The following is a 16,796-nucleotide window of genomic DNA, read 5'->3' as shown; positions in this document are numbered from 1 at the left end:
GAGAGAAGTAATATACACAAACTCCTGCTGGCAGTTTGGGGTTTTTTTCATTAGATTGTAGATTTATAGACTTGTTTTTTTTTTTTATCTTAATTTTGGATATGGTAGAGGGATAACAGACACAATAATCCTGCCCATGGCCACACCTATTCTGATTCATACTGCCCTAAAAACCATAACTAACATAGGAATAGAAAAATACAGGTGCAAGGAATGAGCAGAAATGAAGTGAAATCAGAATAAAACAAATGAACATTTTTTAAAACCGTAAATGCAAAAGGACAGAAGGGGAAAGAGAAACCACTGTTTAAAAAAAAAAAGGTTTACAAAAAAGACTCATTACTGGAACAGTCAGTGTGAGCATTTTGGTTATACTTCAGGACCAATTAATGAAGAATAGATGTATGTGATTTTTTTTTGTCATTGTATTTCCAAACCATAAAAGTTAATATCACTAATAAAGTGCTAAGCAGTACACAGGTGTTATTTTATCACAGCCAGCCTGAGAGGAGAAACAGAGGTCAGGAGAACTTTAAAAGGCAGATATGACTTACTCAGGCTATAATTTGCTTCTAAAAACATGGTCAGTGACCCTTTAAATCACAAGCCAATTACAAACATTGTAGTGCCATTACTAATTACATGCTGAGAGTGTAAATTTAAAATGGCAATTTCAATTTTCAGTTCATTGGGAGAATGCAGGAAAATGAAATTGCATACTAATTAGTTCATGTGTATCAGACACCTGAAAGATTACAGAAAAAAAAACTTCTGCACTCATTACAAGTGAGTTATAAGCAGAACACTCAAACCTTTTATTTGCCAGGCTGCATATAAATAAAGAAATTAAGTGACAAAGAAAATTGATAATGATGGAACAAGGCAAAAATAGCTACAGGCCTGTACATAATCATACTTTGAGGGACTTTGCCCATTATGCACGGCTTCCTTTAGAATTTATCTAGCATTAGAAGCTACAAGAGGGGAACAGGAGATTGCTTTAGGTTCAACCACGCTAAATGTTAATTTGCATGTCCTAAAAAATGGATTTTCTGGTTTTGTAGCTTTCCACTTAATCTCTGCCAAACACTCACACTGTTTTTCAGTGCCTTCTTCTGGACCAGATCCTTCATCATTCAGAGGAGCATGGAAAAGGTTCCACGTGCAGGCTGCTCCCAGTAGGGTCTGGGGAGAAGCTGGTGACACAGCAGAGTAAAAACCCAGGTAGAGGGTTTGACATCTTTTCTCCTATGAGCCAGAAATTTAGCTCAAATCTGACTTTTTTCATCCCTCCAGAAACATTTATGGAGCACCTCCCTGGGCATTACAGAACCTGTGCAGAAATAAGACATGGGATTTCTGCTTCTCCTCTCATCAAACTGTTCCACCATACAAGGGTCAGACAGTGTTTCTTAAAGCTTATTTCATGGTTGAAGAACAAGACAGTGCTCTGATGTAAAGAAGTACTGTGAATAAAGTGTGAGTCCAGGGATGTCTCCACCTTGCCAGATCTACAAAGATCTGTACATTCTGCAGTACACCTTCCTTCCACCTATCATGTCCCTAAAAAAAGTTTCAGATTTTCTGGTTCCAGATGTTTTCAGGAAAGGAAAAAGGAAAGAAGGAAATATTCTCAAGGCCTCTGCTCTGAAACTGCAAAGAATGTTTTTGATTTTGCTCTGAACTGAAAAAAAGAGGATTAAAATATAGCACTTGGCAAGTTTTGTGAAAACTATAGACTAAAGTTTATTTTGCAAGAAAAATGAGAAGAAAATAAGAGAATGTTTAAAACACATTAATTGTATGATATAAGCTTCTTAAAAGTCCTTACACCCACGAATATTTTAAATTTTGTTCTGAACTGAAAAAAAAGAGGATTAAAAAATAGCATTTGGCAAGTTTTGTGAAAACTATAGACTAAAGTTTATTTTGCAAGAAAAATGAGAAGAAAATAAGAGAATGTTTAAAACACATTAATTGTATGATGGAAGCTTCTTAAAAGTCCTTACATCCCATGGCTATCAAAATTACAGAATAACCTGTAAGGGACTGGAATAACCTCCAAAACTCCAGAAAAAAGGACAAATTCTTCAGACCTGTTGGCATGGGCTGAGATTTTAGACACATTTGCTCCACTGGCCCAAGGATGTTCATTGCATGTAAGAGCAGAGGGAAGACTTCCCAGGGAACAAAGTCCAAGGGAGCCTGGCAGCTGCCCCCACAGTGCCAAGCACAAATGTGGAAGCATGAGACCATAAAACATCCCCATCCAGTTCTTCTCCTCAAAAACACATATCTAGGGGGCCAGTGCTAAATGATTTTGAAATCTTTCTCCAGCTCATTCAATATAGCCCACACTCTAACACAGCCCAAAATCTGACTTTTTCATTATGCATTAAAATTACATTAGCTTTCTACTCCCATGAAAATAATTCTGCTCAGGTCCCCCTCCATGATCCTTTCCAGTTCTTTTCAATGTATAAATTTTACAGACTTCCTAACCCCTCTGATCTTTGTGGAGGAAAACTGACTTACGACACGGTCAAGGGCCTTTGTGTTTTCACTCTGCAATAAATAACAAGCAGTAACACCAGTTTTCGTTTTTCAGAGGTGACAAAATCCAGCACTCTCACTGCATCAGTTTCAGAAAACTTCATCAAACAGTGCTTTGTGACTGTTTTCTATACAAGAAAAATGATCAGGTAATTGTGTATGCTTCCCCCCCGCAGATATGTAGGAGCCTCTCAATAAAATTAAAGATGGTAGTCAGGGCAAAAACATTGATTGTGAACAAATACCAATTTCATGAACACCAAGGTAGCCTCAAGAAGAGTGTGTCTGACACAGATGAGGGCATTATGGACAGTTCAACTTAATACTCACAGATAAGATGCTCAAATACCCTGTTTTGCTAAATCTTGCAGTGGGTTCACTGAAAGGGAAGCATCCTCTTCACACACTGACCATGAGGATCAGTGCAGAAAGTTTTCACGTGTCTAACTCACTAACCTTTATTAACCAACAGCTGAAATTGCCAAAGCTATGCCCAATTCATATATTAGAAAACACCACCCAAGCAAAGAGGTACAGCAGCCAGTAGATAATTATCTTCATTAAAACATTGCTACAGGACTTCATACTCACTGCTTTTCCTGAAGTAATTTTTTGGCCACAGAGAAATCCAGTACACGGTGAGGGCACTGCCATTTGAATCACTCTAGCAATACCATGCTTGAGTGGGATGAGAAACAGTGTATTTTCAGCCCCACGGATTTGTCTGAACTAACAGCTGTTTCAACCTTAATTAAAGCAGTTCTTGTTAAGTACTAATTTTAAGTACTAATTTTTAAGTACTCCTTCCTGTAGTACTTAACCTGTGTGCCCCGAGCAGCTCAGCAAAGAGGACCAGCTCTTCCAGCATGCTCTGGCACTGCCAAAACCACACTTCAAGCACCTTTAGCACGTGTTAGGATATCTTCTATAGAGATAAAGAGATAAAGCTGTGGTGTGCTTCTAAGGAGCTGACCACCAAATACAACATATGTGGAAAGCACCTTTTTTGAAAGGAGCCTGCATAAATCTGCTTCCACTGTTTAGAAGCCACAATGGAACATATGTCCAGGGTTTTTTTTAATTAAAGAAAAAAAATAAGGGGGGGCTTGTGCATTTGTAAAGTCAAGATTATCACTGTTTTGCAACTAAGCTTTCCCTTTTAGCCTTGGCTATGTCTCTGACAGTGAATAAGAATCTAGCTGTTCATTAACCACTTGTCTTCATCAGTTTCTTAAGTGACACTGGCAATTGAATCAAGGGTATTTTTTTTCCTCCTCAGCTCCATCTGTTACCTGAATCCATGGCCATCTGTCATTTTCTGCAGCAGTCCAGGCATTCACAAGACCTTTCTTATTAAGCCGTGCGTAGTAGGGGTACCACTTCTGGAGTCCAAAGAGAGCTCGGTGAGTGGAGGATGCAGTGATTTGTTGGTTTGACACAATCCCTCCTTCTATCCCTAGTGGGCCAGAGCACCCTGCAAAATGGAAAAAAAAAAAAAAAAAAAAGAAAGAATAAAGAATTTGACTGAAATGATCAACTGTTCTGAGTCCCAAGTCACTGTAATTGCAGTAGCATACAAATAGATCCAGAATATCATGCCAAATCTAGCTTAGAAGAAATTCAAGGTACTTGACTATATCACCTGTTTGTAGAAATAAAAAAAAAATTACAAAAATATTGCTTGCAAATTACTATTCTCATTATACAAGTAATGAAATGGATTAAATTTTCAAGTTCTTTTAGCTTGTTCTAGCTGAAGACTCACGAGTTTGGATTTTATGGACACAATGAAGAAAAGAATCCTCAAATTCAAATATTGAAATGACTGTTACCAGTAAATTTAAAATCCTGTAATTACTACAAAGTTCTATATTTCTCTCTTCCCTCAACGTTCAGCATTTAACCAAAGTGCTACAAATTGTTATTTCAGTTAACACTAGAAATATGAAAATAGACATAAGTTATCAATCAGTTACATTAAAAATATTTAAAGGTTTATCCATTTAATCAGTAAGCCTCAAAGCATGTAGTTAACTGAAGTGCTCCCATGTTCATAATGTTATGCATGGCATTCATCATTAATTTATTCACCAGAAATACTTGTAGACCTAATCTTTTTTAAAAATCAAGATATTTCTTTATACATTGTTTTTTTGAAGCCACTCCATTTGGGCACAGGAACAAAAGCATTCAGCTATTGTGAGCAATCCACAAATGTAAATTGAGAAAATTATGAGAATTCATTATATACAAACAATTGGCAGTTTATCTACTATTCAACACCCAACTGAGTATCTGAGATTTTCCTTTCCTCAGTTCTGATGCAGAATCTGGAGAAAAGGCAATCACAGGAATTATTCTGGCAGCCAGTGTTACTCTGTGGCCCAAAAGACCTTCTGCTTTGCAGGTCAGCTGCACTTTGGCAATTTTGAGCACCACAGGGCAGATGTTTACTTACATTTCAGGTTTTCTCAGAAACCTGGCAGAGTTTCACCTCAAGCAGTACCCAAAAAATGAACTCTGAAATCGTACTGTTACGAAATCCATACACCACGTAGGCAGAAAGTCACAAATAATTTAATTCCTCATTAATTTAAAGGTGCAGAGAAGAAAAAGTGACCAGGGCAATTTGCTCCTCTCAGCCAGGAGATGGTGCAGGGTAGTGCAGTCCCCAGGTGTGGGGTGGTGATGGAGACAAAGATAAACTGAACTGAAGTGTTAAGCTGTTTACAGTGATGGACAAGCCCATGCTTGTGCTCTGCAAAGGTAAAGCAAAGCTCCCATGCAGGTGGCCTTCAGGGAGTGTTTCTTCTTAAAAACCTTAAAAACTTTCAGGAGTCCATGAAATCCTGGCCCCATTCAAATTTGTGCCCAGCTTGCACCACGTCCTGATTTCACACAGGTTTTTACCAGCCTGTCAGTTTCTGGCCCCATGTTGGGCCCCACTGTAGGCTCTAGGCTTCCCTGATGGGGAAAGCCCTCCTAGAGCAGTTCTGTGCCAGGAAAGAGAGATGCACTGGGCTTTTTTGGTCTTTTTGTTGTTTATTGTTATCTTATCAAAACTTCAGCACCCCACCTGCACCAGAGTTTGTGCGCAGGAAAAGCACCCCAAAATGGCCCCAGATGTACAGTTTCAAGGTCTTTTAAAGTTGTTTCATGCAATTAACTCTCAAAACACACTTTATTCCACTTATCTACCAATAACTCATCCCTTGTCTGTCCATGTATCCTAAAACTGCGGCTTTCCTTGACCAATCACCCTATGCCACCAGCACTGCAGAAAATGGAGTAGATGAAGAAGAAAAAGAAGCCTGGGACAACACCTGATGTCCTTCATCTTCCTCCATACTAAAAACTGCCAAAACCTGTGTCTTTCACCCTGTGATAACAGCACTGCAGAAAATGGAGTAGATGAAGAAGAAAAAGAAGCCTGGGACAACACCTGATGTCCTTCATCTTCCTCCATACTAAAAACTGCCAAAACCTATGTCTTTCACTCTGTGATAAACTACACTATTCTCTGTTATCTATTTCACACTCTTGTGGACTCTAGCATATCTCGAAGTCTTGGAAGCTTTCTCCATAGGTGAGGGTCAAAGCCAGTGCTTCTCTGGGGGTCAGGACCCCTCAGAGCGGACAGAGAAATATTCCCTGAGCCCTGGGTTCCCACACCAGCCCATAAATCTCAGCTAGAACCTAAACTCCTCATGCTGCTTATCAGCCAAAAAGAAAAGCTTTGCCTTCAGCACTCGAATAATAACTGCACAAAACACGACAAAACGCGGCTCTCTCCTGCTGCTGTGCCAGGCGTGAGGCAGCACCAGAAGAAAACAAAATCTTTGTCACCAGCATGGGCAGGGACAATGCAGAACACACTCAGAAAACCCACACAGGCTGGGAAGGTGTCACTCCTCATTGTGTTTTCATCAAGCATTACTTGAGGATTGAAAGGCCTATTTGAATCTTAGCTGTTTCTGAAGTATCTTCATCGAAGCAGAATGGAATCTTTTGGTGTGCAAACTGCTGCATCTGATTGGAAGACAGAGGTAAATAACTCTCCTAAGAAAAGTGCAGGTTTTCAAAAGTTTCTTATAGCTAATTATTAAAAAAAAATAAATATCTGTGTGCTGTTTCGTAATGGGAAAGAAAATTCACACAGATATGTCTATGTGCATGTGTAACTCACCAACACACCTGTACCTACAGGACCCATGAATGGAATAAATTAAACATCTTTAACAGCTGCAATCGTACACTGACAATTATTTAAAAATAGAATGTGAGAAAAAAGAAGTGAAGTTTTCTGAGGGGACTTTAAAGAGGAGGCATGCTGGAGCCATGTTAATATTTGCTATGTCTGTTAATGCATCTCATCTCTGAAATGCATTAAATTTTATTTGAAATATGTGTGAAATCCTTACAAGACAAAGTTGAATTTTCCTTTCTAACTTGAAGGCAATTTCCTTTCTAAGTTTAATTACCGAGCAGAGCACTTAACTCTATTTTTTCAGCTATGACCATAGACGCTCAGCAGTGTTTATCTTCCTTAGCTTTAGGAGGATTATTCCTGAAATCCAAAGACAATTTCTACCTTCAGGGAACAGGTATTTTATTGTACAAGCTCTTATTTTCTTTGCAGTTCCAGTCATGGTTTTGTCACGTTTGTCTGTTTTTCAATCTGAGCTAAAGAAAAAGCACCAGTCCTAAAATTTAAAATTACCACATTAGAGGTACTTTCCACTTTGGTGTTCAGTTCTGGTATAGCAACATGAGATGTGTTGAAAGCATGACACTGGATAATAGTTCCTAAACAGTATTATATTTCTTAAATTATCAGAACATTCCCTATTTTCTAATTTATTTTTTATTTTTTTATTTATTGAACAGCCAGGATGTCAGCAGGAGTTTCATTAGGATACTATCAGTGAGGTCCTTCCACTGTTAAATTTGCCCTTTTACTCATCCTTTAAGTATTTCTTTAATCAAACATAATTTTCTACAAGAAAACCTTTAAATTCACTTTCTTTTATCAATTAAAATCAAATATTGAACATATTTTTGGATAGCCAAATACCACAGCAAATGGACTTCCCTTAGCCATATGCTCATTAATTTCTTCCAAAAACTCCACTAGATTAGCAAGTCACTCTTCCTTATTCTAAAAACTCTAATGGGGTGATTAATCTCTAAATGCACAAGAAATTTGTTTTTCCTAAGAGCTCTCAGCTGAATGACCCATCTCTGGTTCCATTAAATGTGGTTTATCACTAAAAGACTGCTTACAAACCAGCTCCTGCACACAATATTAAATTTCAGACACAAACCACACTTTTCCTCAAGTTATCAATTATTTCTTTATGTGTTCAAGAGCTGTGATGTACCACTGACTACTAACAATGAAAACAGGCAACAAGAGCTTTTTCAGTTCTTTTTGTTTTTAAATTGAGAGGCATATTTTGCAGAACATGTGCAAGATGCATTATATTTTATTGTTGTGCTTCTGCTTCTATTAAATCCATGGTTCTTTTAACAGAAATCATGACAGCTTGAGAAATAATAATATCACTACAGTGATAGATTGTGTACAATTCAGACTGGTCAATGTTAGTCATTAAATAAGATAAGGGATATTTTTATTAGTTAAGGCAGATTGGGGTGTGACAATGCACTTGATGCAAAGAAATAAAGAAAAATTAAACAGCAATTAAGCTGCCTGACATGATACAGATTCTCCAGGCAGATTTTGTCATCTGGAGTTGTTATTTCAGTGTCATTAAAAAACAAGATACTAAGGCAAGTTATATTGGTTTTAATCCTACAGTGACAATTATGGGTATGCACTAAATAAAACCCATTTAATGCTTCTCTGTTTCTCACAAAACACAAACCTGTTCCCACAAAATCTCACTATCCATGCAGATAACAATGCCAAGGTGTACCAAGAGCTTTGTGAATGGATCCAGAGAAGGATGGTAAAAATTAACAGAGGAAAAGTGAATTTTCAGTTCTCCTGAGAGTCCCCACCATGTGAAGACAGCAGAGTTATAAATCTGCCTTGAAGGCTTCTTTTACAACCTTAATTAAATCTTGAAACATTATACACCATTTTGCACCATAAACCAATTGGTTTTTTAGTCCAGATTTCCCTTGTAGACCCAGGGTACAGGGATCAAACAGCTCCCCAGAAAGCAGATGAGTTCTTTACTTCCTCCCTGATCTCTGGCAACAGCAAATCCCTCCAGCTAAACAATAATATTTGAGCAAAACAAAGTAAATGACAGCCAGCTTACTGTGGTATACATTGATATCTCCTCAGAAGAACATTAAAATAGGGAAATAAGTAGCTGATTCCTGTTCTTTACAGAGAAAAGACAAACTATTTTAAGATAGTTACTACAGCAAGAGATAATAAGAAGGAATCACTGGGTAAATATGTTACTTGGGCATATTTAATTTGAATTTTTTACATTTCTGTCAGTCCTCAAATTAAGCAAAATGTCCAAATGGTTTAAAAATTGCTTGGAAATATGATGATTATGCCTCTGCAACTAGAATGAAAAGGTTTCTTGTTATTGATGATGAAACATGCCTGATTTTGCAGCATGAATATATAACTCTTATTTCCTCTGTTGGTCTGCCTCTAGCTAACGTCATCAAAACAAACAGATGCAAAATTGGAGGCAGGGAGAAAACAAATCTGCTTTAGACATCTGCAATCCTTTCTTCCTCCAAGCACCTCATTTTCTGGAATGAGATTACCCTGGCTGTGCTTAGCAGGGCCTGGCAATGGTGCTGAACACAAACCCTGACAGTGGGATTACAGATGACCTCTGGTCCTGCTCGTGCTGCTCCCCACCCTCCAGCCCAGGCTCCTATTTCTTCTTCTCATTCCTCCTGCCACACAAATACCCTTGCCCAGTTTGCTCTGCCAGGGACAGCCCTTAGGTAACAGCAAGCCTGATTTTTAGCAGCTCGTTACAGGGGTGTTTGAGAGTCTGGTAGCAAAGTGCCCACCCATATACAAAATTATGTTTTTCCAGGGCTTGCTTTGTCACAACCATCTCATGACAACCCCAAAAGCTTCTTTATAAGTGCTACCCAAACTGCTTTTGCAGAGAGGTGGTTGTAGACACAGCTTCCATGCCTTCTTGAGGTGTCTGTGGACCCCATCATGTGATGGGACAGTCCCCAAATGCCAACTTTACCACTGGACAATGGGGTTACAGATGATCACTGACATTGCATTAATTAATGCTGGTGTTTGCACAGATTACACACATGTAATCTAGGCTTCTGCCTACTTCTTTTTGCTCTTCCACACAGAGATTTCCACTCCCTGCCTATGAGCAATTTTCCACACTGCAGTCCCCAGGCAGGGATTCTCATCCCTCTGATGAATATTCAGAGAGATTTCCTACCTTGAGCAAGTGTGCAAAAAAATTTTGCTTCCAGCATAGCACAGGAGCATATGGAGACAGCATTGAATTCAAGCAGATTATGTCTTTTTCTATATAAAGTTGTGATTGAAATGGAGGTTGGTTATTCGGGACTGGTTTTCTTAGTTCTAGTCTGGTATTTCCTCCATTCTGCTCCTTGAGTAGGATGAAAAGGATTGCAAAATTCACATCAAAACCCATTTATTCATGGCTTAATGCTGGGCAACTGCAACAGAGAAAAAAGTTGAAGAAGGGACCTATTCAAAAGCAGTAAAATTAAAGGAAGATACAACTTCTGATTCAGGAAGATCCTTTAACTGAAGTCTCCTTGAAGCTTGGAAAATACACTGGGACAACCATTTCTTGGTGCTTTTCCCTTTTCCTGCACTCAGTCATCAATAGTTCACTTCTGGTCACTGTCTGAAACACAGCCAATGGGTTGTCACCAGACCAAGCATTGTTATTCCTATGCTCAGAAGCAAGGGTACATCTAAAACCTCATATCTGAAAAGGTGCAAACAGACTTTTAAAGAAAAAAAATAAGATTTTTTTTTTATTTTTTAGTATATCTCCATAAGGGGACTGTGCTTGTGTTGAACTCCATCAAATTAAAAATACTGACATCATCCCTTGGCATGTTCCAAGTGATTTTAGTGGAATTGGGCTGGGAAGAATTTCAGAATGCAGATTTGTGTATCCCTAGCTGAGAAAACCATAGCATCAAACTATCTGGAAAAGTGTATATCCAAAGAAATGCCAACTACGTTGCAGCAGCACCATTCCCATTCCTGAATAATTTTTTTTTATTTTTGCAAGCTCTGGCAGTGAATATTCAACAATCCCATTTGGTGTTTTATTAGTACAACTTGGATCTTTCTTATTCCAGATTTTTTTGGGTCCTGATTCTATGAACATGAACAAAAACATACTCCTAGAACAACCATATGGGTTACTGGAGAGCTGAAGGCACAACCCAAACTCCATGGCAGAGTGTAGAACTCAGGAAAATGATTGGCTGAACCTTGACTGCAATGCTTATTTAACTACCAAACACAAAATACTTCCTCTGAGAAGGGGAGGACAGGAAAGGGAGGAGAAGTGGAGGGGTGGTCCTTTAGATTAGGGAGGTTTTGATGTCAGGGAAATTGAAACTAATGATGATGAAGTTGAATGTGGGTAAGAATTAGGGGAAAGACCAACAAGGCTGACATCCCACTGGGAGTCTGTTATCAACCCCCAAAATGAAGAAGAGAGGGACAACTCATTCTATAGGCAGCTAGAGAATATTTCAGGATCATCAGTCCTTGCTCTTGTAGGTGATTTTAACCTACCAGATATCTGCTGGGAACTTAATACAGCAAAAAGAGGCAGTCCAGGAAATTTTTAGTGTGTGTGGAGGACAACTTTTTGTTGCAGCTGGTAAGTGAGCCCAGCAGGCAAGGGATTGATGTTGGACCTGTTGTCTGTAAATAGAGATGCACTGGTGGGAGATGTGGTAGATGGAGGCCACTTGGGGCACAGTGATCATGAATTTATAGAGTTCTCAATATTTAGTGAAATCAGGGGAAACATCAATAAGACTTTTACACCGGACTTCTGGAGGGCAGACTTTGTTTAGGACACTTAATCAGAGAGTTCCATGGGAAGCAGCCCTTAAAAACAAAGTTTTTATGTTCAGGAAAGTTGGGTGTGCTTCAAAGAAGAGATCTTGAGGGCACAGGAACAGACTGACCCTGTGTGCCCAAAGATGAGTTGACAAGGCAAACTGGATTGTCCAGCCTGGATGGGCAATGAGGTCTCAAAGGAATTTAGGAATAAAAAGAGGATGTATCATTGGAAGGAGGGTCAGGTCTCTCAGGAAGTATTTAAGTGTGTTGCTAGGGCATGTAGGAAAAAAAAATAAGGACGCCAAATCTCAGTTTGAGCTTAATTTGGCGACTTTTTTAAAGGAGAAGAAAAGATGTTTTTTGCAAACATATTGATGGCAAAAGGAAGGGTAAGAACAACGTTTGTTCTCTAGTGGATGCAGAGGGGAACTTAGTAAGGCAGATGAGGAAAACGTGGAAATGCTTAATGCCCTCTTTGCCTCAGTCTCTGGTGGGAAGATGGCTTGTCCTCGGGACAACTCTCCTCCTGGGCTGGTAGATGGTGTCAGGGAGCAGAATGGGCCCCCCGTTATCCAGGAGGAGGCAGTCAGAGAACTGCTGAGCTGCTTGGATGTTCATAAATCCATGAGGCCAGATGGGACCCACCCCAGGGGGATGATGACCTTGTCACTCTACAACTCCTGAAAGGTGCCTGTGCTCAGCTGGGGCTGGGCTCTTTCTCCAGGCAGCACTGACAGAACCAGAGCACACAGCCTCCAGCTGTACCAAGGGAAATATAAGTTGGATATTAGGAAAATGTTTTTTACAGAAAGAGTGATGAAGTACTGGATTGGTCTGCAGTGGTGGTGCAGTCACCATCCCTGGATGTGTTTAACCAAGCCTGGATGTGGCACTCAGTGCCATGCTTTACTTGAGATGTTGGGGCTGGGTTGGATAAATGATATAAATGATCTTATAGGTCTCTTCCAATATGGTGATTCTGTGAGTCTGTGTGATCCTGAGTTTATACCACTTATTTAAGTTACAGCATTTAACAGTTCACTGATGAGCATTACTTTTGTTTTATTTTGTTCTCAAACAGCAAATCTGGGATTTTGGGAAAAAATATTATATTGCAGTAAGGCCTTTAGTATCTCAAACTCTGTTGAGCTCTCATGTAGAAATAAATTAATCTTTATGTGAAAAATTATTTTTACCTTTCAAACTGACACTGTGAAAAATAACATTTCTACCATGTCTGAGTGTTGACATTAACCATCGACATAACTCACAGCCACTTAAATACCACTAAAATTAATCCAAATAAAATAGATTATGGTGCAACACTGAAAAAAACCCACCAAACCTAGCTCACAAGAATTAAACTACATTTATAATAAAGAAAGTAAATTCATAGTAACTTTCAAATAAAATAACTGTCACACGTCTAAGAGATGGCAGACAAATAAGCCATAGCCCTTGCCACATAACAGCAATTAATTGTTACTATTTTAACTTAGGGTGCAGTGACATGGAAGAATACATGGTTCTGAGTTCTTTTTACCAATCCCAATGTTTTTTTGTTGGACCTGGATTCAGGAAGATGTGGGTGGAGGAGATTTCTTCTGTGGTGGATTATTTATTAATTAATTAACTACTTCATTTCTAACTGTTGCAAATGGTTGCGGCAAAGGCTTAAAGCCAATGCACAATTTAAACATAACTTAGGCATTTACAAGCAAAATTGGGAACTAAGTTGCACTTAAAAATAATCTTTATTTGCTGCTGCTGGCCCCTGCACAATCCATGCATTTCTCCTCTTCTCAGGTAGTGATAGAAATATTTTTTTTAACAATACAAGAAAACTGTTTTAAGGAAATTTGCTAATTAGACACTGTTCTGACAACTGCAGACTTCTTTCACAGTTTCTAGGCTTTATATTTGCATTCATGCATCTTTATTGGCATGTAGTTTTTGTGGGTTTTTTTTTGTTTGTTTGTTTTGTTGTTTTGTTTTGTTTTGTTTGTGGAATGTGCAGCACAAACAAAACCCTACCTGTGGGCCAATTGAATTATATTGCAGTGTATTTTCTATTATCCTTAAATTCACTCCAAAGGATCTTTTTTTTTTTGGGGGGGGTCACAATGCAATATTTCTACTATAAAAGTTAATAATTTTGATAACCAACTACAACTATTGCCAATTTGAAGGCAGCTCATGACATATACATGTATGTAGTTAACAACCACACTTTAAGTCTGCCTGTTGCAAAAACCAACTTTGAAAAAAAAAACCAAAAACCAAACCCAAAGGTTCTCTTGCAAGTGAAACTGCAATGACAAGATAGAGTCACACTGAAAGACAATCTGCATTTTTCTAGCAGGCCTACAATAGGAATCAGTGGGATCCCAGCACCAGGGTAATTAGCATTCCTGCCAGCTGGCTTGACAACGAGCGTGTTCATTTGCCAGGAGAGGACTGTGTGCTTTTCAAGAAGCAGTTCTTATTCTGCTGCCTGGAGATGTTCTCTCTGCCTTTTGTGGTTTTGGCATTGTTTTTATTCCCCCCTCCAGAAGAACAGCAACTGCTCCTAGAAGTGACAGTGTTGCTTGTTACAAGATGTGTCCATTGAAATTGTTATAAGAGGGATTCGTTGGAATAGTTTGAAAACTACATTTTGGCACTCATGAATTCTGCATTACAATGGGGTACATGTTCTTCAGAAAGAAGTAAAAGGATGGGAATATTCTACAATATACTGCTGAGGTGATATGCTAAATATGAGCTGTATTCACTGTACTGGACACAAACTGCATGCAAAGGACAGTAATTTAAATCTGGCTACACAGAAACGGCCCTTATGGTCTCTAAGCTGTTTCCATCTTCTTCTATAACCCATCCCACATCTTAATAACTGGAAACTCAGATATCTTAATTTAGATCTTGCTCCCAGAAGCCATTTGGTGTGGATATAACTTTATATCCGTGTAAAGCAGCTTTACAGATCAGGGCTTGAAGCCCTGTTAAAAAGACAGAATTAATTTAAAGGTCGTGCACTTTTATTAGGGTGGGAAAAAAAAATCAGAATGTAGATTCAGAAACTTCTGGTTTTATACATATATGCAGAAGAATTATTTTATTAGTATAGATGTGCAGTAAAATGAGATGTTTAATTTGTGACTCCGTGGTGTATTTTAAGCATAAATATCAACAGTCAGATTTTCTGAATATCCCCTTATTTTTCTTTATATCCCATTATTTTTCCTTATCAACATCTATTTAAGCATAAAAGGGGCATTATTCTGAATTGTTTAGAGAAATGTCTAACCAAAAAAAGCAAACATAGGGAATGCAATTCATGTGACTCAACTTCAGACATCTGAAAATTCAGTATCTACCCCAGAGTAGCTGCTTAGGCTCTATTTGTCATTTGTGGGAGGAAACAGGCAAGCCTAAACCACAGTTTTCATCACTTCATCATCTATTAAGAAAGCATTCAAGATAGATGTAATTATTTTTTTCTCTGTCTACTGACCAAGAACAAACCTAGAGCATTATTACAACTTAGTGCCTAGGGGGCACTAAGTTTAGGGGGATACAATTAAGTGAAATTAATGCAATGAATTTTAAAAACACTGAAAAGACATTGCTTTAAAAATATATGCTGATCTGTTTTTCTGCAGAGCTAGAGATAACTAGGCAGTAAACATACCTGTGCTTTATAAAAAGATGTCTTTGAAGAAGGAGTGCTGTGGAGGAGATGGATGAACACAACAAAAAAAACCCCAACATTCCAGACTTTGGTTTTCTTTTTGACAAAGATGATAAAAAAAAAGGTGGATGTGACTTTGGAACTGGCAGGGATGGAGCATCTGACCTGCAAGGAGACACTGACAGAGCTGGAAATGCTCAGCCTGGAGAAGGGAAGGTTCAGGGGGATCTTATCCATGTGAAAAAATGTCTTGTGGGAGGGAGTGAACACCGAGGTTTAAAATGTGAAATTTTAATACCAAGTTTTAAAACACGAAATGCCATTTGAACACAAGAAAATGGAGTTGGTTTTACATTTCAGTGTGTGATTTTAGTTTGTTTGGTGGCGTTTTGTTTCTTTGTTTGATTGGGCTTTTTTTGTGGTACTTTTAGTCTTGTGTTTTTGTTGATGTAGTTGGGGTTTGTTTTTATTTTTTTTGGGATGTTTTTGTTGTTGTTTTTGGTTTTGTGGTTTTTTTTGTTGTTGTTTGTGTTTTTCTTATTTTAGTTTAGTTTTGTTTAGTTTTGTTTTGTTTTGTTTTTGATGGGTTTTTCTTGGTAGTGTTTGGGAGTTTTTAACTCGGGAGTGTTTGGGAGTTTGGGAGTTTTTTGGGAATGGTCAAACACTGCACCAGGCTGTACAAGAGGCTGTGGAAATCTGTCTTTGGGGACACTAAAATCCCGAGTGGACACAGGCCTGGGCAGGATCCTTGAGCTGTCCCTGCTCAAGGAGGGTGTCTGGAGTGGCTGGCCCTGCCAATCTCATCCTGTCTGAGATGTTCTGGTTCCTAATTGCTGCAGTTCTAGTTCTTTTCAAATCAATGCTGACAGAGGGGAAATTCCTGGCAACAAACCAGGCCAGAGGATTCCTTCCCAAGAAGGAATAATCTGACATTTTTGTCTTGATTTTGGAACAACATCTTTACTTTTCCTATTTAAAGTAGGTGAAGATTTGTCCCTGAAGTACTTGACTATATCTAGTGCTATGCAGTTTTGCATGAAATAATAACACACACACACAAAAAATATAGTACAGTTTCATAATGTGCTTGCAGTTCCAATTTTTAAAAACTAAATTTAGATATGAAAGTATTTTGGTTCCAACCAGTCCCAGCCTTTTAGAATGATAGCTGACAAACAAAAATTCTTTTTCCTATACCAAATCAATTTTTTCCTGGTAGCTGTATGGACAATCAGCATATTTTTAAAAAAGTAGAAGTTCTAATTTTAGGAATTATATCTTCATTTCCAGGGGAAAGTAGAAGACCAAGGAGACTTTTTATTTTACCAGAAGCTGCTGCCTCTGCAAGTGTGTGCAGACCATATGTGTGAGCTCACACCACGACAGACTGAAGAGGAGCTCAAACCTGAAGCTATTTGAAGCACTGGTTTGGCTTTGTAAGTTCAGTTTGACTTCAGTCCTGCTTGCACAGAGCACACACTTTGTGTGAAGGACAATCATCCATCCCAG

The 16,796-nt window shown here is 38.5% G+C and overlaps 1 protein-coding gene across 1 annotated transcript in view; it reads right to left on the bottom strand.

Moving 5' to 3' along the window:
• Positions 1-16,796, bottom strand: part of EDIL3 (EGF like repeats and discoidin domains 3) — a 242,251-nt gene that overhangs the window by 76,102 nt on the left and 149,353 nt on the right. Inside the window, exon 6 of the mRNA XM_039696365.1 lies at positions 3,846-4,027. Coding sequence (XP_039552299.1) covers positions 3,846-4,027 — 182 coding nt within the window. The remainder of the gene's footprint in view (positions 1-3,845; positions 4,028-16,796) is intronic.

This window comes from Passer montanus, unplaced genomic scaffold, assembly GCF_014805655.1.
Source record: "Passer montanus isolate IOZ18808 unplaced genomic scaffold, ASM1480565v1 scaffold97, whole genome shotgun sequence".
Classification (NCBI taxonomy): domain Eukaryota; kingdom Metazoa; phylum Chordata; class Aves; order Passeriformes; family Passeridae; genus Passer; species Passer montanus.
This window is presented reverse-complemented; position numbering and strand designations above follow the sequence as displayed.